The sequence below is a fragment of the Melanotaenia boesemani genome, chromosome 3 (assembly GCF_017639745.1).
Source record: "Melanotaenia boesemani isolate fMelBoe1 chromosome 3, fMelBoe1.pri, whole genome shotgun sequence".
NCBI lineage: Eukaryota > Metazoa > Chordata > Actinopteri > Atheriniformes > Melanotaeniidae > Melanotaenia > Melanotaenia boesemani.
This window is the reverse complement of record NC_055684.1, coordinates 645,783-669,998: the sequence shown is the minus strand read 5'-3', so window position 1 is coordinate 669,998 and position 24,216 is coordinate 645,783. Positions and strand designations below refer to the sequence as shown.

The following is a 24,216-nucleotide window of genomic DNA, read 5'->3' as shown; positions in this document are numbered from 1 at the left end:
GTTGAATACTGATTCTGGTCTAGTATCAGTCCTGGTTCTGGTCTAGTATCAGTCCTGGTTGTGGTCTAGTATCAGTCCTGGTTGTGGTCTAGTATCAGTCCTGGTTGTGGTCTAGTATCAGTCCTGGTTCTGGTCTAGTATCAGTCCTGGTTCTGGTCTAGTATCAGTCCTGGTTGTGGTCCTGTATCAGTTCTGGTTCTGGTCTAGTATCAGTCCTGGTTCTGTTGGATCTCAGTGCTGCGTTTGATACCATTGACCACAGAATCCTGTTGCACAGGCTGAAAACTGGGTTGGACTTTCTGGAGCGGTTCTTAACTGGTTCAGGTCCTATTTAGAAGGCCGGAGTTATTTTGTTACGATCGGCAGCTATGAATCCGAGCGAGTGGCCATGACTTGTGGAGTCCCCCAGGGGTCAGTCCTTGGACCTCTCACTGGACGAAAAGTACCAAAATATGGAGCGATCCGATGCCACTTTCTGTCATAACCGTAACCGTCGCAAATACGGACAAGATACAGGGAAATCCCCGCCGCATCCCTCACGGATCCTATTTTTTTACATCTCTCCGGATCCGGACCACTAAAAATCCAAAAACCCGGATTTTCATCCGCATGGTATCCACAAGATGCGTGTTTATGTGATCCCTCACGGATCCAATTTCTCCTCTTCCTTTCCTCCTCTCCCTCTCTCTCCTGTTGTGAATTATGACAGCCATCGGTAATCAGCTGATCGACTTTTCTGCCACTAGTACCATCTCTCGTTGTTCCAGATTTAGCTGAGACGGAGGAAACTAGCAGTTTCTGGCTCACACGACACATATTTACCCTGAAGTTTTGTTTTTGAAGACGTTGGAAATTGTAAGCAACATCTATGAGTCTGGTGTCAGTCAGGTCCACGTCCCTGGAGGATGAACCTGCTGGTAACTGCTTCTGGTGCATGTTGTTCGCCTTCATTTCCTACAACTTGTCAGTATGAATGAGGTTTGCTAGTGAAACAGCTGTACAATCTACTAGTCATCAGGCACATCCATGCAGATGGATCCGGGTCAGATCTCTAGTGAAACAGCAGAAGGAAGCGAGGAGACGTCTTCTCTGGATCGTTGCGGATGCTGGAGACTCAGGTCTGATCATTTAGGGACCATGAATGAGGAGAGAGAAACTGTGAGCAGGTTCTGAGATACAAACCAGATCAGGACCTTCTCTAACATAGTAGCTGCTGGTGGTAGACCGGGTTTATACTTCAGCAATGCAGGGGCGGGTCTAGAAAAGTTCTGATGGGGGGCCAGGAGCACTGACCAGGAAAAGGGGGGCACAGGTGAGACCTTTTTTAAGGTCTAGATTTTATGAAATATTGAATTGATTCTTACAACTAAAGTGATCATGTGAAGTAAAAACGTTTAGAAAAACCCACGTGAAGGTTGGTTAACATTAAATATTTCGCTGCTGTCGGGCAAAAAACCTCCTGTCCAAAATTCATGATTTTTGTTTTCCTTCATAAATCACTACTATTGGTCACCTTTTATGTCTGTCTGTTGTTTTATTTAACCAAAGATATATGATTAAAACACAATACAAAGTTTGATGACATTATGTTCAATTATTACAAAACCATACAGTTTTTTTCATTTTTTGAAAAATGACAGTTTTGGAGATAGGAGGTTTGCGCCCGACAGCAGCGATTTGTAGCATCAGCTCTTTCTGATGATTTAATACAGAAAGAAAAAAATGAATATTTTAATAATTTAAGAGTCCAAGTTAAAATAGATCTAATTAATGGTTTAATAAATGTAACATCTTAAATGCGGTTGTGGTATGGCTACAGTTTCACTATGATCAATAAACAGGAGGAAGCTCTGTGAGAAACCAGCGTTTTCTGTTGGTAAGCTGACAGAAATCCCAGTGTGTGTGTGTTTGAGAGAGGTTGTGTTTTGTGGAGTCATCGGCCTCCAAAAGGTAACATTGTTGTCGATCAGCTGTTGTTTACAGACTGCCAGGAGGATGGAACTAATTTGATCACTTTGTCTTTCCTCTTCTGCGCTGCTCGGGAGGCTGTTTCTATTCCAGCTCATACGTCCTCCATAGCAAGCTGATTCTGACAGCAATTATGAATATCATGTTTCTACAAATGGGTCAGGAGTCAGAGAATGATGAAGTTCTTACAGAATCATCTGTTCCCTAAATCATTTAACTATGTCTTCATTAGGAACTTGCAGCCTGCAGGAAATCCTGGTGCAGTTAAAGTGAAGGATGCAGCAGCTCTGCAGAACTCCTAGTCTGATTTCACCTGAAAATAAACCACCGAAAACAACTACACAGTGCTCACATGGACAAATATTTCCTTAATTTCATTGAAATAATTCTGGTCATCAAGTTCACACCTAATTGTTCACATGGACACAACACATATAAAAGGTGGGTCTTCCAGCTAAACTGCAGAATATCCATTAAATACACCATGTCTGATAAAAAAAAAGTCTCCTAACTGAGCTAAGAGATCGGATAATTACTGGATGGACAATAATCCGTGGTCGTGAAGAAGATGTTAGTCTGGTCCAGAAGGGTCAGATCATTGGCATCAAGCAGAGGAAACATCTCAGAAGATCAGAAACTACTAGATCTGGGTTCAGAACTGTCCAACCGTCATTAAAACTGGAAGGATGGTGGGAACCATCGTCTTCCAGGAAGAAACTTGGGCAGAAAACCATCCTGAATGATGGTGATCGGTGATTTAATGTTTGGTGGAGCCAGATCAAAGAAAAACAGCAGTAGAACTCAGGACCATGTTTGATAGTGAAAGTTACAACATTTCCTCATGAACAATGTGAAGGAACTCAAGGGACTGAACAGCTGTGGAGCCAGAAGAAAACCACTAACCAGTGAGACTAACCGGAGAAAAAGGCTTCAGGTTGCTAGGAAGCATAAAGACTGGACTCTGGAGCCATGGAAGAAGGTCATGTGGTCTGATGAGTCCAGGTCTGATGGTCCAGAGTAATGGAGCATCAGGGTAAGAAAAGGAGGGTGAAGGGATGCAGCCATCATGTCTAGTCCTACTGTACACGCCTGTGGAGGCAGTCTGGAGTGGAGGCACCGCCCACCCAGCTGAAGCACCCAGCAGCTAGAAAGAAATATTATTCATTCATTCTCTGTACCTCTTAGTCCATTACGGGTCACGAGTAAACTGGATCCCATCCCAGCATCCCAACATAGCAGGTGAGAGGCAGGTACACCCTCACCAGTCCATCACAGGACCAACACAGATAGGGACAACCATTCACGCAAATACTGAGTCCTAGGGAGAATTTAGAGTGACCAGTTAACCTAACAACATGTCTTTGGATGGTGGGAGGAAGCCGCAGAACCCCGACAGAACCTGGACAGAACCCACGCATACACGGGGAGAACATACAAACTCCACACAGAAAGGCCACCTCCCCTCAGGTTCAAACCTCCCCCAGCCGAGGCTCGAACCAGCGACCTTGATGTGAGGCAGCGGTGCTAACCACCACACCACCATGCAGCCCGAAAGAAATATTATTTAACTCTAAATAAACTGCTACCAGTCTCAGATGTATCTGTACATATTGATTTTATACTTTAAAACAAAAGACTACATTACCGCATCATTACTGTCATTTAGCAGAACTTTTCTCCTGAATGATTCACTCCTGTGGGATTCAAACTTTGGTCTCCAGCATTTCCTTTTTGCACCGCAGACGCCACTTGTAGTTTGCTTTGCTACATACAGTTTGATAAATGAGGCCCCTGAAGCCCATGGAGGATATCTGGGATGTGCTGGAGAAGGCTTTGCTTAGTGGTCGCCATCATTAAAGGTGAAATAAGTAGCACTAACACCTAGTGTTTCAAATCAGAACTGCAGTCGAAAGAGAAAAACATAGGGTGTGTCCCAATTCAGGGTCTGCACACTTCGAAGTGTGGATTCGTTGGCCACATACGTCATCGCGGTGCGCGAAGTACTGTCCCAATTCACAGAATTTGAAGGACCCGCTGAATCCACCCTTCGAATCCGCACTTCGTTTGGCCTCAAACGAAGGCTGCAGGTGATGCATCCTTCACTGCCACTTTTCTCCCACAATTCATTGCGCACAGGATGGTGGCGAATCAGCAACCTCAGAAGAGTCGTATTGTTTAAATAAAGTTTTATTTAAAAAAAAGTATGTTTTTTTAACTACACTTAAAATCAAGTACATTTAAAGCATGTTTGTTAAATGGTGACATTAAAATTCGGTAAAATTTGATATTCAATGACTTTTAAGGGGTTAATGAAGTGTGTACCGGCTGGAAAACAACAAAGCCTCAAACCGTGTTTTTTTTTTTTTTTTTTTTTTTTTTTTTTTTTACTGTCAGTGTTGCCGCTCGTGTTCAGCGTCTACTAACGTTTCCTACGAGTAATTTAAGAGGTTTAAGTGACTAAACGTCCTGTGTTGTTGCTATGGGAAATTCTTGTAGACTAGGTAGGCTGTCCCATTTCACGAACGTTAAGCAGACTTTGAAGTGTGTAGGCTACAGAGGACACTCTGTAGCCTACGTAGTCGGCACACTTCGAAGTGTGCAGACCCTGACTTGGGACACAGCTATAGACTCTTCCCCCACATTGGAGAGTCTCTGTAGGTTGGCGGTTTGTGAGAGGACGGTTCTTTTATACAGTCTATGAAGGACGGAGAACATAGCGCCAGCTAACATCATGAGGAGGAGCAAAGATGATTCACACACTGTAAGTTGCTATGCTTTGCAATGCTAGCGCTAATTTCACGCGCTAATTTACGTTAGCATAAAGTAGTGTAAACAAAAGCTACATTAATCAACAAATGCCACGCAGCAGCAGTTCTCTCTTAGTCTCACTTAATAAATTAATTTGATAGTAATTTCACACGTTTATAAGGACAAACACAGTATTCACTTGGTCCAAACATCATCACATTTGTTGTTGTAAACTAACAGGCCACCAGTTTACTCCACTAATACGTCCATACAGTCACACACATCCATTTAATTAGTGCCGAGAAATAAATTAGACTAAAATCTTTGTAAATCAAGATAAACTTTTCGGTTAATTTAAGCAAAATTCCGGTGTTTACCTGTCGAGGAGAAACTTTGCCAGCTCAGATTACTCCACCTTTCAAAAGATTCTCCAATATTGATCCTTGTTTTATTCCATTTTTGGTTGTTTGCTTTTTTAGCAGGATGCCGAGGCTTTTTAGGTTTTTCTGAAACTATTTCTGGTCCGCTTCTTTTACTAGCTTCCATACCTGCACGCTGCTGCTCTTTTGCCCACATAAAATACCAAACGCTGCCTTGTTGTTGTTTGGCAACCGTGGGGAGTTGCAAATGATTGGTTAAGGAACCAGAAAGTAGGAAAGAGCAACACATTGCACCAAAATTATTCCATCATGGAACTCTTATTTTGAAAGGAGAAAAACTTGACAGAGACATTGTTGATGTAGGAGACAGATTGTTTTTATGGAAGCTTCCTGTTATTTTTGCAGAAAAAATCCTCATCATCCAGCCTTTAATACAAGATCTTGGAGAGAAATCAATACAACTCTGGATGGAAATTAATGTTGTGACACTGCAGAAAATTATTGAAATAATTTATTTGGTGAGAACTTCTTTTTTTTTTTCTTTTTTTTTTTTTTTTTTTTTTTTGCCAGACTATTTTATTTGGCCTAGTTAACTAAAGAACAACTATTTAATTCATGCATGTTTATATTTTACTTTCATACTCATACAGTTGAGAAGTACTTTTTTACTTTTAAAAGACTCGTCCTCCTCCATGACGTGGAGGACAGTTTGCTGATATGAGTCAGAAAGCTCCGAGCGAACCTACAGAGAGGAGGCCAGTCTGAGAGAAAAGCCACTGGGATTCTCTGAAGGCTAAACCTGGAGAACTGAGTCAAGATTGTCCTCCTTTCTTCCAGCAGATTGCCAGAAATATTTCCTTTATAAAATTTTCAGTCTAAAATCTGAAAAAAATCCCCTCCTCACCCCTGCAAAATGGTTTCGTCCACACCTGCAGTAGCATCTGAACCACCCTCCAGCAGTAAAAAGTGAAGCCTATGCGGAAGTGAAAAAAACTGCAGTTCCCCCTCGTCCACTAGGGGCTCCAAAACAGAACAAATCCCCATAGACTCCCATGTTAAAAAGACCAACTTCACAGCAGAAATAAACATGTTTAAAACCTGGTACAAAAATCCATTTTAGGATTAAAAGGTCAAGTTTACCTTCATGACAACTGTGAGGGGGTGGATTTTTTTCTAACACCTACGTTTGGATGTTATTTAATCTTCAAATTTGGCATGATTAGGGGTGTGCCCTTTTGATTGACAGGTATCCAATATCCGCGGTAAGAAGGGAGAGTGCAGCACAGCAGCGGTTTTTAGCCAGCTAACAGCACACCTTAGCTTTAGCCCACCTACCTCCATTAGCTGGTTAGCTACCGTTAGATCCGAGGTTGCTCAGTTAGCTGTTAGCTACAGGCAGCTCAGAGTCTGATAGACGTCAATCATCCACCCCCACGCTCACAGCCCCCCTCTCAGTTCTGCCACTTTGCCCATCTTTGTATTTTCCGGGAGCAACGGCAGGCGTGACACTGCCAAGATGGAGATGGTGGGAACCACCCAACGAGCTTCACTTTTGTTCTTCAGAAACCTACTGGTGATGTCACGGAGGCTCTGCCCATCTTTTATATACAGTCTATGGTCTGAACTGAGTTACGCAACTTAAGTATAAAGTGATGGAACAACAGGAGGCAGCAGAACTGCCAATTAGACGACCCGCTCACCACCTGAACCTTAACCCTGGTCTGATAGGGTTCATGGAAAGACGACACTGATTTCATTAGAGATTCAATGTTATTACCGCCAGTCGTTAAGATTTCACGAGCCTTGCAAAAAACAAACAAACAAACAAACAAAAAAAAACAGGTAAACTTTGTATCACTATTTAAGCCCTTTCCCAGTGATCAGTAATAACATATTTACGAAGATGTCTGTCATCACTCAGGCTACATTCACACGCAGGTCTTAATGCTCCAATCAGATTTTTTAATGAAATCCAACTGTGTTGCAAGGTCGTTCACATTCCATTCCACTGTGATCATCACGGTGCAGTGTGAACAGTACTGAAGTGACACGCTTGTGCAGAGGATAACAGGTCACGTTGTATTTACGGATGCACTGGATGCTTCACGTCTATCAGTGTGGAAGTTCCTCCACTCTGAACCGATAAAATCATGTCTACTTGATGAGAGAAGGAGAAGGGGTAAAAGGAGCGCATGAAGGTTAACAACGGCCTGTTGTGGAGCAGTGGCTCCTCCTGCTGTACAGAGGCATGAACAGACGATGCAGCCGAGCTCGTCTGCAGAGTCCTGCACGGTCCAGTTTTACCAACCCGAACCCGCAAAACCTGCTAGGAGGATCACCAAACCCGACTCGACCATTAGGACATAAAACGTGAGCCGCACGTTACCACATGCTAACTGTAAATACACCCCGCCCCTCCTTCACTGCTTTACTTTGCTTCATTCATTGGTATATTTACAGAGCTGCTGGTGTGTAGTCGTCCTTTTCAGTTCCAATAAAAAAAACAACAGTAAATATCGCGAAACAGCAGAATTGTGACGTTTGTCCGACTTCTGTGACGTCAAAGTCGGGTGAAATACAACGTGACCGTTCAGACGGAGGTCGCTTCCACACAGATCAGATACATATCCCATCTAGGACCACAAAGGAACGTAGTCTGGGTCGGATTTTAGAAGATTTATGCCGTTCAGACTGTCATTAAAAACCAGGTATGAGTCAAGGTAATCAGACCTGGATCACCAGCTGATCTACCATCATGTTACACAGGGTTAGAATGAAACAGGAGAATATTCCAACTTTAAGGCCAGAATGAAGGATGAATAAGAGCAGACAGCAGCAATTATCTCATAGCATCAGCTGCTGCTGTTATCAGGTCATTTTCAGACCACCTGGATGCCATCGTCCTGCCGAGAGGAGGATTTTTCTCACTCCAGACAGCTGATAATCTTCCAGGACTGGATGTCGCAGCTGGTTCAGACCGAAGAGCTGCATCTCAGACCCTCCAGGCCTCAGTCAGCAGGTTAGATGTTAAAGTTCATGGCAGACCAGTTGGAAACATACTGGACCAGTATGGCTTGTTGGGAAGGTTGCAGAAGAAAACCAACATGACAGCATGACTTAGGTTGAGACATTAGCATCACATTCCCTAGTGGAGATTATTAATAAAAATCTAAATACAAAATATTTAAGCTCAGTAAGTTAATTTACTCCTTACAAGCAGAATTAATTTAAATTAAACTTCAGTTTAAAGATCAGTGATAAGAAATGAGGAGCAGGTAACCCAGCCGGCCGTTTGGCTTCATTCTCCAGGTCAACGTGTTTTTATTAGTTTGACTCATGAAATTCTCCTCCTTCACTTCCTGTGTATGCGTGTGTGTGTGTGTGTGTGTGTGTGTGTGTGTGTGTGTGTGTGTGTGTGTGTGTGTGTGTGTGTGTGTGTGTGATTGCCATGATGTCTCTGCTGGTGTGCCCCAGGGCTCAGTCCTGGGGCCCCTCCTTTTCATTATCTACTTTCTTCCACTTGGTTACATCCTTCGCAGACACAATATTCATTTTCATTGTTACACGGACGACACCCAGCTCTACCTCTCTACCAAACCATCCTCTTCACTTCCACCAACCTCCCTCACCACCTGTTTACAAGAAATTCATTCTTGGTTTTCATCCAACTTCCTCAAACTCAACAGTTGTAAAACATAAGTCCTCTTGGTAGGCACGCCCCACACTCTCTCCAAATCTAACAGTTATCCAATTTCCATGAACAATTCAACTGTCCTTCCCTCCCCTCAGGTAAAGAGTCTGGGTGTCGTCCTCGACAGCACACTCTCTTTTCACTCCCACATTAACAGTATCACCAGGTCTGCATATTTTCACTTGAGAAACATTTCTCATCTCCGTCCCTCTCTCACCCCCCACACCACTGCCATCCTCGTCCACAGTCTTGTTACTTCCCAGATTGACTACTGCAACTCACTTTTCTTTGGTCTCCCCAATAAATCCCTCCAGAAACTGCAGCTCCTCCAAAACTCTGCAGCACGCATCATTACACGGACCCCTACTACTCACCACATCACCCCCATCTTACAACAACTTCACTGGCTCCCCGTAAAACAAAGAATTAACTTTAAAATTCTCCTCATTACATTCAAAGCACTACACAATCTGGCCCTCTATATATATCTGATCTCCTGCACATTGCCACTCCGATCCGTTCACTTCGCTCCTCCTCCTCTCTCCAGCTTCTTGTCCCCCCTGCTTGTCTCGTCACTATGGGGAGTCGAGCATTCAGCCGCTCTGCTCCCCATCTCTGGAACTCTCTTCCCCCTGACATCCGTACCATAGACTCTCTTCCTCTCTTCAAATCACAACTCAAAACACATTTGTTCAGACAGTCCTATGCCATCTAGTCATTCTCCATCTTTCTGTTGTCCTCCATTCCGTTTAGTTTTGTACTTATTGTTTTTAACTGTTTTAATGTTTTTTTTGTACATAGTGGTTTTTAAACTATTTTAATGTTCCTTTGTACAGTGTCCTTGGGTGTTTTGAAAGGCACTTTTAAATAAAATGTATTGTTATTATTGTTATTATTATTATTATTATTATGTCCTCAACACCAGAGCAATGACTAGGGCAGACGATTGCTAAACTGACCACTACCTTATTCGCACCACTATGTCTACCCGCTGTAGCAGATTCCAGCGTCTTCAAAATAAAGATTGGAACTTTTGTTTAATCGTGACTGAATTAAACATCAAGATTTTCTCCCCTTACAGACTAACAGTTTCACTCCCAAAGTGGGGGTCTGACTCAAATTTATGACTTGGTTTCCAGCTCCACAGGTCAACAAAGGTCGACTCTCTCCAACATGGACTGGGAGGACATCATTAGGCTATTTACGAGACCTGGGAAATTTCTGAACTTTAATCTTCTGCAACATAAATTTGCTTTTTAGTTAACAACCAAAGGATCCCAGATGCAACTCTTTATCCAAGATGTCCACTTTGAAACTGTCTCTTCTTAACTTGTGTTTTCCTTCCACTGATAAACGAAAACCCCCTTTAACAGGACACCTGGACACACCAAGAAACGTTTATCTTAACATTCCAGAGGGTAATAAAGTGTCTTAATGTTTCTCTGTGTCCCAGCACAAGAGAAGACAAGACTGTGTGAAGAGTAAAATATCATACTTTACTTGTCTAAAATGTTCATTTAAATAAATACATATATATATGTGTGTTTTATCTTGATACCATGCACATGCGTATAATCATTATCATTTTGTACAAGGCAATCAACAAGCTTGATTAATTGGTGACCTGAAACTTTATTACTGTGTTTGTGTGAGATATAACCTTCTTACTATTTTCTTGTCTTTTCGATGATTCACTGATGGATTGTAATGATGTCTCATTTAAGGCTTTAATGAATTAGATATATAGATATATTCACAAAATGTTTAATTTGATAAGTCTTTACAAAATGATCAGACCAGCCCCTCTGGATCTGCTATCTGACCCAAAACCAGCCCACAAGACTGTTATTGGTCAAGATAATGGTCCCATCCTTTCAATGGGGTGGGCCTCCAAAACTAACACTTTTTGAAATCAGAACAAAGAGTTAGTTGGCTCTCTCTTCGCTTCTTCCTCCGTTGCTCTCTTCCTTAAGTGGACTTCAAGTTCCCTTCAACCCATCCTCTCCAGACATGACTCTCTTCCAGAGTTAGGATTTCGTCTGAACGCAAGAGAGAGAGAGATGCTGCCAGAGAATTAGGTTTGCAGTGATGTGAAGAACATCACTACCGATACTAAAGTTTGTGCCTGCATACCAGATGCATGATTGACAATTTTGGTCCCTTTTTGGACTCCGTAGTTAATTCCTTTTTCCAGCTAATACTTCGCTTTTCTTTAGCTATGTTTTTATCTTTTGGACTTTTAATATAGATCCTAAATAGATCCTACAGAGTTTCTTTTTTTGGCTGACCTAGCGCTGGACATTTTCATCTTTTGCCATATCACCGCAAGTCATCCACTGTCCATCATCGATACCACCAGCCGAGCCGCGGGAGGCTCCGCATCCGCAGAGCTGCCTGATCCAAACCTTCGGACCACCACGTGACGCATCTTCTGGCCTTCCTGGGAAGTCGCTCGGGATCCAGACCACCTGTGCCAACTTCCTCATTTGCTGGAAGAGTCACTACAACGGTCGTAAGTCGGCTCGATCCAAACAGAACCGGACGAGTCCTGCTCGGATCAATTCTCTGCTTATCTGCTCTAAGAATGGTTGGTTGTCTGACAGTAACCTTAGTAGTTCTACATCTTAGTTAAACTTCCAGCTTTAAACAGATGAGATTCAGTTTTCCCTCTTTTCTTTTAGGATTTAGAGATCTTTTTCAGTCCTGAACCTTAGCTTAATTAACACCGCAGGTTAATTCACTTTTGTTCATTTCTTGCATACATTTCATTCATTCTGACACATTGAAATAAGATTTTGGTTTGAACTCCATATTCTGCATTTTACAATGTTGGATTCATTTTCCCATGTGAAGTCCTTTGTAAATATTTCCTTTTCATTTATGCATTATTAGTTTAGTAATAAATATTTCATATTTATCCTAAACTGGTCTGGTTATTGTGAACTTCTCCTTTGAACCATGTTATGGGTCCCTTCGACGTAAGAATTCACGTTATTAGCGTCCCGAGACTGATTGATTGATAACTGATTGATTTTTAGCTTGAATTAATTAATTTATTAAATTAATTAATTTAGTTCTCTAATGGTGTCCACACAGCCATTAGATTAGAATAAAGCTATTTGTGTGGTGGTGCCCCATGAGGAAATTAATAAATAATTCCAAGAAATTATTCAAATTAATAATTTTATTAAACATCTTTAATGTTTAATGACGCTTAACGCTACACCGCCTAATGCAGAAAAGAAGGATGCAGAAAGGTCAGAGCTTAACATCGAGCTGTTAGGTGAAACCATCTACCAACAACAGCTACAGGATGCTCTTAGCGCAGCCTTGCCCAAACAGTGTCCGGATGATATTGGAAAACACTGGGGCATACTTTCTCCTACCATCATGAAGTCCTGCAAAAGCATCCTCGGCCACAAAAGAAAAAGACATCAAGATTTGTATGATGACAATGACACTGAGATTCAACAGCTCATTGACATAAAGCGGCAGATGTTCATCACCTGGCAAAATAACATCTACTGTAAGGTTAAAAGAGCAGCCCGTGCCAAAGCGAAGGCAGCCGTCCAAACTCAAGTTAGGAAATTGAAGAATCAGTGGTGGATAAAAAAGGCTCTACAGATCCAGCAGCTTGCTGATTCTGGAGATATGAGAGATACCGCTGCCTAACCCCCCTTCGCTCTAAAGATGAGCCCACACTGCCAAAGGACAAGGTGGCAATTGCCAACAGGTGGAAGGAGCACTATCAGGATTTGTTGAACAAGAACGGTACTCCTGAGATGGATGGCCTTGAACAACTCCCACAACAGCCCATAATCGAAAGCATGGGAGAGCCACCTAGCTTGAATGAGGTACAGGATACCATTGGGAAGATGAGAAACAACAAGGCTGCTGGACCTGATGGCCACACATCCATGCCTTGCTTCCCAAAATATGGGAAGAAGAGATAATCTGTCACAATGTGGTGGAAGTGACGACCCAAATGCAGACAGTAAAGGCTGGAGGCAGAATGAGATTTATTCCGGCACTCAAAACAGGAACCAAGACATGACATGGGTAAACGTAAGGACCTGACAAAGACAACTGAAAATCAAGGGGCATATATAAACAGAGGGAGTAATGAGGAACAGGTGAAGTGAATGAGAAATCAGACCAGGTGATCTAAGGAGCCAGGAACAGAAAACACAGCACACATGAGGGAAAACTACAAACTGAACTAAACATGACAAAACCAGAAACCCAAACATGACCTAAACAGAATCTAAACATGACAAACACCAGAACATAAACCAAGATCATGAAACATGACAATAATCCCTGCACAGATTAGGGATTCCTTAATTGTCTCCATCTTTAAGAAGGAAGATAAAGCAGATTGTGGGAATTACTGTGGCATTTCTCTCCTGTTCACCATAGTGAAAGCCCTAGCTCAGGTTCTAGCCAACAGACTCACCACCCTAGCAAAAATCATTCTTCCAGAGTCTCAGAGTGGATTTCGCCCACATAGTCAGCTCGTCAACTGCAAGAAAAATGCAGGGAACAAAACCAGCCGCTTTACATGGCTTTCATAGACCTCACCATAGCTGTTGACTCAAAAATTATCAATGGAAATCAACTTTATTAACCCATGGAGGTCTGGATTTGGAGTCACACTCAGTGGTGTAGTCTACGTGATACGAAGGTATACACTGTGTACCCACTGGAAAAGGTTCCAATTTCCATATAACCACAAAAAAATGCACAAAGACACGTATCAACATGGTTTCGTGACATAACTTTCACTTTCCCAGTTATAAATTAGCCAAGAAGCCGCCCGTTTAGATCATGAGGCATTCCATCAAATGTGACGTTGAGCCGACGCCGAAGGAAAGCTGCAAGTTGTAAGATCTTTGTTTGGCTTGGCCGTCTGTCCCGATCCTGACCTGCATTCCTATCAGCTGATGGCTGGTTGCTAGACAACCGCGAATTAAAGAGTAGCGAGCAGATGAGAGGAAGAAGGAGAAACTGCAGCAGCAGGAAAAGAAGAAGTTTTTTTCTTTTTTTTTTTTTTGGCTGTACAAGTAGTTAATGGAGAGGGAACGTGGAGAAAAAAAACAAAGAAAACAAAGTCAAATCACAGTTTCAGTGTTTCAGTAAGCTGCTGCTACTTGTGCTGTTACCACTGTTGATTCTGGGACTCTACAGCTACCGCTGGCAGTTCAGAAAGGAGCCTGATGACCGCAAAGAGGCTGCTGCAGCTTCTCCTGACGGGCAGGTGGAGAAACGGTTACGGACGCTGTCGTCCAACCTGGGCCCCGTTTCAGAAAGCGAGTTTGAGAGCTCAGAGTTGGTCAACCCAGAGTTGCGCTTTTAACTCAAGAGTTTGTTGAACCCGCTTTCTGAAACTGGGCCCTGGAGAGTGGAATTCATATATTAAACAGCAGGTGATTGGCACATTAAATGATATGAAACTAGCTAACTAAAATGGTGGCTTCATGGAAATTAAAGGAAGGTAGTGCTGTTCTGTGTGTGTGTGTGTGTGTGTGTGTGTGTGTGTGTGTGTGTGTGTGTGTGTGTGTGTGTGTGTGTGTGTGTGTGTGTGTGCTCTTAGAAGAGAACTGGACCTGGCCGGTCTTGTGGAGTGAGAGTCAGGTATGGAAATTTAAAAACAGGCATCCTTGGTTAGAGAGGAGAAACAGAAAGTTAGGTAAATGTTGGACAACATTTAAAGCTGGTAGAAACTATTTAAATGTACAAAGTTAACTCTATATTAGCATGTTATTATAGTTAAATAAAAATGAAGACAAGTCATAGCCATCTTAAATGTCCATTAATATTTATCTTGTTCTGTCAGTGGCTGTTCAGTAGTTAATTAAAGTGCAGCTGTTAATGAATTCACATCAAACTTTATTTATAAAGCGCTTATCTTGCCAAAGGCAACACAAAGTGCTTTACATGATGAAAAAAAAATGTATGCATTTTAAAGTAAAACAAGTCTTCACCCACCAAGTATATGACATAGCAATTTAAAAACCACACCCATCATTGTTTCTCACAGTCACACATACGTCCACATATATGCACAAACAGAGCCGTCCCCCCTCACTACATTATACACAAACATGAACTCCCTAATTTATGTTTCTTAGTACAAAAATAATAAAAGTATTAAACATCTGGCTTGGCGCCACTGTGAGGAAACAACATCTTGGGGATCCAATCACACCAAGAGCCAGCCTACCCATTTCCACAGAGACCACCACACACTACAGAAACACACTACAGGCTGATCCAGCTTTGATGCCATGTCCTTAAAACAAGTCAGAATGAGGCTCAGTAGTGTGTGTGGCCTCCACGTGCCTGTAGGACCTCCCTACAACGCCTGGGCATGCTCCTGATGACGTGGCGGATGGTCTCCCAAGGGATCTCCTCCCAGACCTGGACTAAAGCATCCGCCAACTCCTGGACAGTCTGTGGTGCAGCGTGGCATTGGTGGATGGAGACATGATGTCCCAGATGTGCTCAGTTGGATTCAGGTCTGGGGAACGGGCGGCCAGTCCATAGCATTGATGCTTCGTCTTGCAGGAACTGCTGACACACTCCAGCCACATGAGGTCTAGCATTGTCTTGCATTAGGAGGAACCCAGGACCAACCGCACCAGCATGTGGTCTCACAAGGGGTCTGAGGATCTCATCTCGGTACCTAATGGCAGTCAGGCTACCTCTGGTGAGCACATGGAGGGCTGTGCGGCCCCCCAAAGAAATGACACCCGACACCATTCCTATATCTTGGTAGCCTTATGTCATCAAAAGCAGTCATTGATGATGAAATAGACCTCCGCCTTAGCTGTGCAAGCAGGGCCTTTTCAAGGCTAAAGAAAAGAGTCTTTGAAAACCGAGACCTCCAAGCAAAGACCAAAATCTTGGTCTATAAAGCAGTGGTGCTCCCAACTCTTCTGTATGGGTCAGAAGTCTGTACCACATACTGTACAGTAGGCATCTAAAGGCACTAGAGCAGGGCTACTCAATTCGGTCCTACGAGGGCCGCAATCCAGCAGGTTTTCCATGTATCCCTGCACCAACACACCTGAGTCAAATTAGGTGGCTCTAACAGCCAATAAGGTTCTACACAATGACTCATTAATTTGACTCAGGTGTGTTGGTGCAGGGGTACGTGGAAAACCTGCTGGATTGCGGCCCTCGTAAGACCGAATTGAGTAGCCCTGCACTAGAGACATATCTGCAGACCCACATTGAGGTCAGCAGCCCCCTATCCTCACTGTACACAGTGTTGACGGAGCACTGCTTTCCTCTCCTGAGCCACTGGATGGTGGACCAGAATCTCCTTGAAGCCGTCCAGAAGTCATTCTCCATGGCCTCTCCAAACTCCTCCCATGCCCAAGTTTTTGCCTTAGCGACTGCCAAAGCTGCATTCCCCAGGCCAAAAAGCCCCAATAGGACTCCTTCTTCAGCTTGACGGCATCCCTTACTGCTGGTGTCCACCAACAAGTTCGGGGGGCACTGACGACCTTACGGCCACAGCTGCGGCTGGCCGCCTCGACAATAGAGGCACAGAACACAGCCCACTCGTACTCAATGTCCCCCGCCTCACCCAGGACATGGTTGAAGCTCTGCCTGAGAATGGAGTTGAAGCTCTTTCTTACAGGGGACTCCACCAGATGTTCCCAGCAGATCCTTACAACACGCTTGGGTCTGCCAGGCCTGACCAGCATCCTCCCCTACCATCTAAGCCAACTCACCAGTGATCAGCTGACAGTTACGCCCCTCTCTTCACCTGAGTGTCCAAGACATGCGGTCACAAGTCCGACGATACAACTATAAAGTCGATCATCGAACTGCGGAGTGTCCTGGTGCCAAGTGCACATGTGGAGACTCTTATGCCTGAACAAGGTGTTTGTTATGCACAATCCATGATGAACACAGAAGTTCAACAACAAAATACCACTCGGAATCAGATCAGGGGGACTGTTCCTCCCAATCACACCCCTCCAGGTCTTGCTGTCATTGCCCACGTGAGCATTGAAGTCCCCCAGCGGAACGAGGGAATCCTCGGAAGGGACTGTCTCAAGGACAGTAGTTCCAGAGCAGAAGCTGTGCGTTGAAGTGAGTCCCTGCCTCTGGCAGCCGCTCAGCTTACACTGCACTGGCCCCTCCTGCAGGTGGTGAGCCCACGGGAGGATAATATAATATAATATAATATAATATAATATAATATAATATAATATAATATAATATAATATAATTTAAATTAGGGCTGTCATTAACTGATTTATGTAATTAATTGCGTTATTATTTTTAGCGCATGTGTAGCATGACATACATGCCCCATACATCCGATATTTCTCTGTTATGATAGCGGAACGTGGAGAGGGGAGAGGAAAGATGGAAGAGCTTAGCCAGCTGGCTCTATAAATGGACTTGAGAATAAACAGTGTTAATGGAGCAACACATGGACATCGTCTCAGTGGAGAATTAGGGTTTTTAACACACACTCTTTTCCCAGTGAGAGGGTTCCACACCTGCACATTTCCACATCCCTTTTAAATCTTCCTGTGTCCTGCACCAACATGGCTGCTCTAGAGGATCTCTGTTTGTGCAGCAGCTGCTTCCTCCCTCTCGTCTCATGTTGTTCCGTGAATCATGACAGCTGTCAGTGATCAGCTGATCTGCTTTCCTCTCTTGTGTTTATGGCTCAGCTGAGGAGGAAACTAGCGGTTCATGGTTCACACCGTCACATATTCACCCTAAAGTCTTGTTGCTGGCAGGACCTTCTCTAACACGGTAGCTGCTGGTGGTAGACCGGGTTTCTACTTCAGCTATGCAGGGGCGGGTCTAGAAAAGTTCTGATTGGGGGCCAGGAGTATTGATCAGGAAAAGGGAGGCACAGATGAGTTATTGTTTTAAGTCTAGATTTTATGAAGTACTGAACTGATTATTACAACTAAAGTGATCATCTGATGTAAAAAGTGAATAAAAACTAGTAAAACAACCAGCAAATGATGTATTTTACCAGTAGGTGTTTACTTTGGGTGATGCTGCTGTCGGACTTTTATCACTGTTGCACAAACACTCACACTTCAATGATAAAAGGAAAAAGTTGTTTTTATCCATATCATCAGTTTTATTAGACTTTCTTCATTAGTGCTGGCTGCTTAACTTCAGTCGTCACATCTGCTGCTTTTAGGAAAGAAATTATCACCATGGAGACGCTTGGGGAGATGATGATGTATTAATTCTGAATTATGATCTAGAACATGGTAGAGATGTTTAGAACAGCATTTAACATGCTGCATTTACTGACCCTGAGACATCTGACGTTTACCCAAGAGAAGCTCTGTTAACAGTAAATATTTGTAGCATTGGCTCGTTCTGGTGATACAATACAGTAAAAACGGGCAGATTTCAGGCATAGATAGATTTCAATGGTGATTAATCATGAATAATTTTTAGGCTGTGTATAATCGGATTAAAAACTTTAATCATATGACAGGCTTAGATATAATATAATATAATATAATATAATATAATATAATATAATATAATATAATATAATATAATATAATATAATATAATATAATATAATGTGTGCCATGCTATGCTATGCTGAGCAATATACTATTCATGATGATGATATGATATAAATGTGCAGTATGAAATAATAAAGTACCATAAACCGTGCAAATGTAATAGTAGTTAGGATGAGCAAAGTGGGTCCTCAAGGGGCTGCGGACCTGCAGGTTTTGGATGTTTCCTGCTGCAGCATACCCGAAAACAAGACAAGAAGCTGCTGAGGAGACATTTAATCAGAATCAGGTGCGTTGGAGCAGGAAAACCCTAAAACCTGAAGAACTGTGCCCCTGGAGGACTGGAGCTGGACACCCCTGATTGATGTAAAACGTCATGTAGACGTACATTTCATGCTGCGTTCACTGGCACCGGGACATCTGAGCTTTGTCCAGGTACAGGTCATTTTCCCCTCAATACTTGTTAGAATTTGAATGTCAGAAAATATGGAGCCGATCTGATAACATGTGGCTCTCAGGAAGTGTGGAAGGAAACTGAGGGAAGAAGGAGCTAAAAATGCATTTAATTTACTCTGTAATGATCTAGAGCACGTCCACGCTAGCTTTTATTTACGGTAGCATAAGCAGAGAGTGGACTTTCCACCCTCAGCTGACGTCTCGTTTCTCCTGGATCCAAACTGGGTCGCTGTGCTAATTCACCCTCACCTGACCCAACCGCAGTCACGCACACGCGAGACCAGACAAGACCCAGAGTGGGGGGGCACGAGATGGTGGAGGAAGTCAACCTAATAGTGAAGGCGTGTAAATGTGTGTGCGCGTGCAGGAGAGGAAACATATCAGACGCCAGGGTGTGCGTGGACTTACAGTATGTGTGTACATGACCGTGCTTAAGTGGTTCTCCTCTGACAAAAGTGCACGCTTCAGCTGAGAGCACGACATGCGTGCATGTGCAGTGTGTGTGAGAGCACAGGGTTGCGTGACAGTGTCACACGGGAAGAGGCGATGAAAGACGAAGGGAAGAGACGGTGGTGGAGTGGTTGACTGGTCCACTTGAGTTTACATCAAAACACTGAATCTGTGTGTGTGTGTCTGTGTGCATCAGTGTGTAAATGTGTGTGTGTGTCTTGAAGTGCAGAATGGACTTAAGCGCCCCTTACAGTGAGAGCAATTAAGGACACACTGATATGAGGCACACACACTTAGTCTGGTCACATTTGCTCAGCTCAGCAGCCCATCCAAGCCCAACACACACACACACACACACACACACACACACACACATGCGCGCGCTCACTATTGAGCTGTGTGAGGTGAGTGTTGCATCTGGACCAGACCCTGGACCTTGTCCATTCAGGTTTTATTCTCTGAACACTGAGAAATCCTCGCTGAGAGAGAATCTGCTGATCAGATGAATAAAAACAAGCTCAGAAAACAGGACGGAAGTCTTTCCTGGGCCTTGAGATGGGTCCCGCTCTCTGTGTGGTTTCCGGGAGTTGGTCTGGACTGGACTCAGTCAGGTTCATTGAGACTGAGCTGTGGGGTTCCTGACTGACACTGAGCCGACCACAGTCTGAAGCCTGTTTCAGCCTCAGTAAAACAAACCTGCCGATGTAAGTGCTGGAGCTGGAGAAGATTTACATCCATAGAATCAGTCTGAATCAAATTATTCTGATTTAATGCTTCATGTAGCAGAAACAAAACATGCATGTGGTGAGAAATGAAGCTGCAGCTCTGAGAGGTTCTTGATCACACGGACATGAACATCCTGATGGGGGGCACATCCAGATGTTCCCAGACCCTGTTAACCTTTTCTGGACTAGAGCACCCTGAACAGGGTGCAGCATGAGATCCTGGAGTCCAGCAGCTACTAGCAGACAACAGGAAGCAGCAATGCTAACATGTAGCATAGCAACATGATCTGCGCGCTCAGATCAATTATGAACGGGATACGAGGAATTGTTGTGTTTTTGCCTTTACGGAATCATGGCTGGACCCATCTATTCCCGACAGAGCCGTCACGCCGGACAACTTTACCATCTACCGGCAGGACAGAACAGAGGATTCGGGCAAGTCTTGTGGAGGAGGTGTGTGCTTTATGGTTAACTCTTTGTGGGCAACAGATGTAAGTATTTTAACAACTTACTGCACTCCAGCCCTGGAGCTGCGAACCATTAAAGTAAGACCCTTTTATCTGCCTAGAGAACTCAGCTCAGTTATCCTCACAGTAGTATACATCCCTCCTCAGGCTGTGAAAAGTCAATCCCTAGAATTACTGAATGGCATTATAAACAGACTTGAAAACTCACACCCTGATGCCGCTTTTATTATTTTGGGGGACTTTAACAGAGCTAACATGAAAATGGTTTTACCAAAATATTACCAACATAACATAATGGATCATTGTTATACCCCATTTAAGGGCAGTTACAAACCCCTCCTCCGTCCAGCCTTTGATAAATCTGAAACTTGGTGCAATTCTACTGCTGCCTGCTTACAAACAAAGGCTCAAACTGGAAAAACCGGTTCCCAGGCAGATCTATAAATGGAGCAGCACAGCTGATAAGGTGCTACAGGACTGCTTTGAAACAACGGACTGGCAGATGTTTGCAGACGCAGCGGATGGCGATATCAATGCGTACACAGACTCTGTCATAGGCTACATAGAAGAAGTGCATCGATGACACTGTGCCCAAAACCTCCATCTGCACTTATCCAAATCAGAAACCATGGGCTGGACCAGAGGTGCTAAACTTAAAGCTCGCACCGCTGCCTTCAACTCAGGAGACCCTGATGCCTACAAAGCAGCCAAGTATGACCTTAGAAGGACCGTCAGGACCTCTCAGAGGGTATACAGGAGAAAGTGGAGTCTGCCCAACTAAGCCATGACCCGAGACGCATATGGCATGGACTACGCTGTATCACCGAGTACAAGGGGAGCAACAGGCCGGTGAAGCTGTCCAGCGCATCATTTCCGGACGAGCTCAATACCTTTTATGCCCGGTTTGACAAGGACAACACCACGCCCGTCACCAAACCACATGTGGACAGTGAGGACACCGTACTCTGTATAGACACGGCTACAGTGAGACAGGCATTCAGGAAAGTAAACCCCCGCAAAGCACTAGGGCCTGACGGCATCCCCGGTGGGGTGCTGAGAGCCTGTACTGACCAATTCGCCGGGGTGTTTACTAACATCTTCAACCTGTCTAAGCCAGTCTGTTGTTCCCACCATCTTCAAGACCTCCACTGTCATTCCCATCCCAAAGACCCCCACAGCATCCTGCCCCAATGACTATCAGCCCATAGCACTCACATCTGTCATCATGAAGAGCTTTGAACAAATCACACATCTGTGGCTCCCTCCCTGTCACCCTGGATCCCTGCAGTTTGCATATAAGAGGTCTACAGACGACGCTATTGTTCTAGCAGTCCACACCTCTCAACCACCTGGAGAGGGGAAACACATATGTGAGAATGCTGTTCATTGACTACAGCTTGGCTTTCAATACCATAATCCCCTCTAAACTGGTCTCAAAGCTCACCGCCCTGGGCCTGGAGAAGTCCATCTGCTGCTGGATATGGGACTTCCTCACTAACAGACCACAGGTGGTAAGAATCAGCAGTCACCTCTCCTCCACACTCGTCCTCAGCACTGGTACACCACAGGGCTGTGTTCTCAGCCCACTCCTGTACTCCCTGTTCCCCCACGACTGTACAGCCAGGCACAGCTCCAACAGCATCCTCAAGTTCGCTGACGACACCACCATCCTAGGCCTCATCACAAATAACGACGAGAACGCCTACAGAGATGAGGTGAAATCACTGACCAGCTGGTGTCAGGAAAATAACCTCTCTCTGAACGTCAGCAAAACTAAGGAGATGATAGTGGACTTCAGGAGACAGCATGTATTTCATTGCATCATTGACCCTGTGTTGAAACTGCACATGACAAATAAACAATCTTGAAGCTTGAATTTTGAATTATTCAAATGCAGGGTTGCAAGGGGGCGGAGCCTATCCTAGATGCTCCTGGTCCATCACAGAGAAAAACCTGCTGTCAGGATGACAATCAGATCAACCAAAAATCATATTTCTGGACTGTGGAAGGAAGCTGTGAACCCACACATACACCAGGAGAACTCAGGCAAACCCGAAAATAAACCAGGCATACGCCAGGAAAACCCCCACATACACACCAGGGAACCCACACACATCAAGAGAACCCACACACACACACCAGGCAAACCCACACACACATCAGGCAAATCCACACATACACACACCAGGAGAATCTACGGATACACCAGGAGAACCCACACACACACACCAGAAGAATCTACGCATACACCAGGAGAACCCACACACACACACCAGAAGAATCTACGCATACACCAGGGGAAACCACACACACACCAGGAGAACATGGGCTGAGATCATTAAGAAGTGAGTGGAAGAGGGAAGTCTGAGGGAAACTCACCAACGCAGGAGTCTCTGTGTTCCTCAAAGCCAGCCGAGCACACGCACCTCCCTATGGGCACCAGCCACTCGCCCTCCGCACTGCAGTACATCTTAGGCGTGTCCCTCTCCTCAGCATGGTCTACGCACTGACCCCTGACCTCCACCAGAGAGGACGAGTCGGCCCCTGTCACCACGTTGGTGAAAACCGCCAGGTTGCGGCTCACGCCAACGCAGCGTTTGTAGTAGACGCGCACGGAGGTGAGGGCGATGCAGGCGCCAATGTCCTGGAAGGCCAGGTAGAAGCCTTGCCGGTTCAGGGGTCCCACACCTCGCACCTGTGACACCAGAGGACACATTTAGTTGCCTCATGCTGCCTTTCAGCATCAATAGCAGGACCTGCTGATGCATATCTACTCCTGGAATGACTCCACACGTGATGCTTAGACGCCAGCTCCTGCAGCAGTAGTGAAAGCAGTGTGAAGACTGACTTCATTCCACCACTGAGCTGATGGTTTGTCAGCAGACATTTTTCCAGCCTTCTGCTTCCAACAAGAAGCTGAAAACTCAGGTGGTTGTACATTTTTCTCTTACACATCACAGCTGCTTATCTGGCTAGCACAAAGAAACAGAGGACTTTAAAAGTTTGATCAAATTGTGTCATTATATGATAAACTAATCAACACTGAAGGTGAGGAAGAAACAAACCTGGAGATATTGGCCTGCAGAACTGTTTGCATGTTGCTATTAGGGCTGCAACGATTAGTCGACGTTGACGACAATAGTCAACAATAAAAATAGTCGACAACGAATTTAGCCGTCGACTATTGTTGGCAAAAAAAAAAAAAAAAAAACTACAGAGTGAAACATCGTCTTCTAATCCTATCTTTGCTGAGAGTTGCACAATGCACATGCGCAAAGAGGGGAAAAAATACAGAGTGAGACATCGTCTTCTTTTTTTTTATCTCTGCTGAGAGCTGCACATGCACAATAAAGTCCGCTAGGGCAAAATGTGGTGGCGGACCAGGGAGGAAAACGGCGGCGGAGCACGTTAAAAGTCTGGCATAACTTCACGTTAAACTTACAAAATAAATTAAATACATGTGAGATTTGTAAAGCGGACCTTGTGTACCACGGAAGTATGTCTGCAATTTAAAGAGGAGGAAAGTCGGACTTAACAACCTTATGAAAAATTTCTAAGCTGAAAGTGAAATAAGATCCATTTAATAATCATGAGATACATAATCCGATTGGTCAACTAGTCGTTTTAATAGTCGGTGACTAATCAACCATCAGAATAATCATTAGTTGCAGCCCTAGTTGCTATGTTTATATTGAACAGCTGACTAAACAGCTGACTTTCAGCCTGACTGACCTTTACTTGTCCAAGTGCAAGTGAATGCAGCATGTAATGTACATCTATGTGTTGTTCTGTGTCAAGGCTCCT

At 44.1% G+C, this 24,216-nt stretch overlaps 1 protein-coding gene and 1 long non-coding RNA gene across 6 annotated transcripts in view; one reads left to right on the top strand and one right to left on the bottom strand.

The window, feature by feature from the left end:
• The window catches only part of epha8 (eph receptor A8), a 265,597-nt gene that overhangs the window by 77,576 nt on the left and 163,805 nt on the right, over positions 1-24,216 (bottom strand). For all 5 annotated transcript variants that reach the window (XM_041981741.1, XM_041981742.1, XM_041981743.1 and 2 more), the window contains exon 6: positions 22,792-23,107. In XM_041981741.1, coding sequence (XP_041837675.1) covers positions 22,792-23,107 — 316 coding nt within the window. The remainder of the gene's footprint in view (positions 1-22,791; positions 23,108-24,216) is intronic.
• On the top strand, positions 3,949-21,344 carry LOC121637556. The gene is made up of 3 exons (XR_006009870.1): positions 3,949-3,959; positions 4,135-4,136; positions 21,258-21,344. It is a non-coding gene; the product is annotated as an uncharacterized LOC121637556 (long non-coding RNA).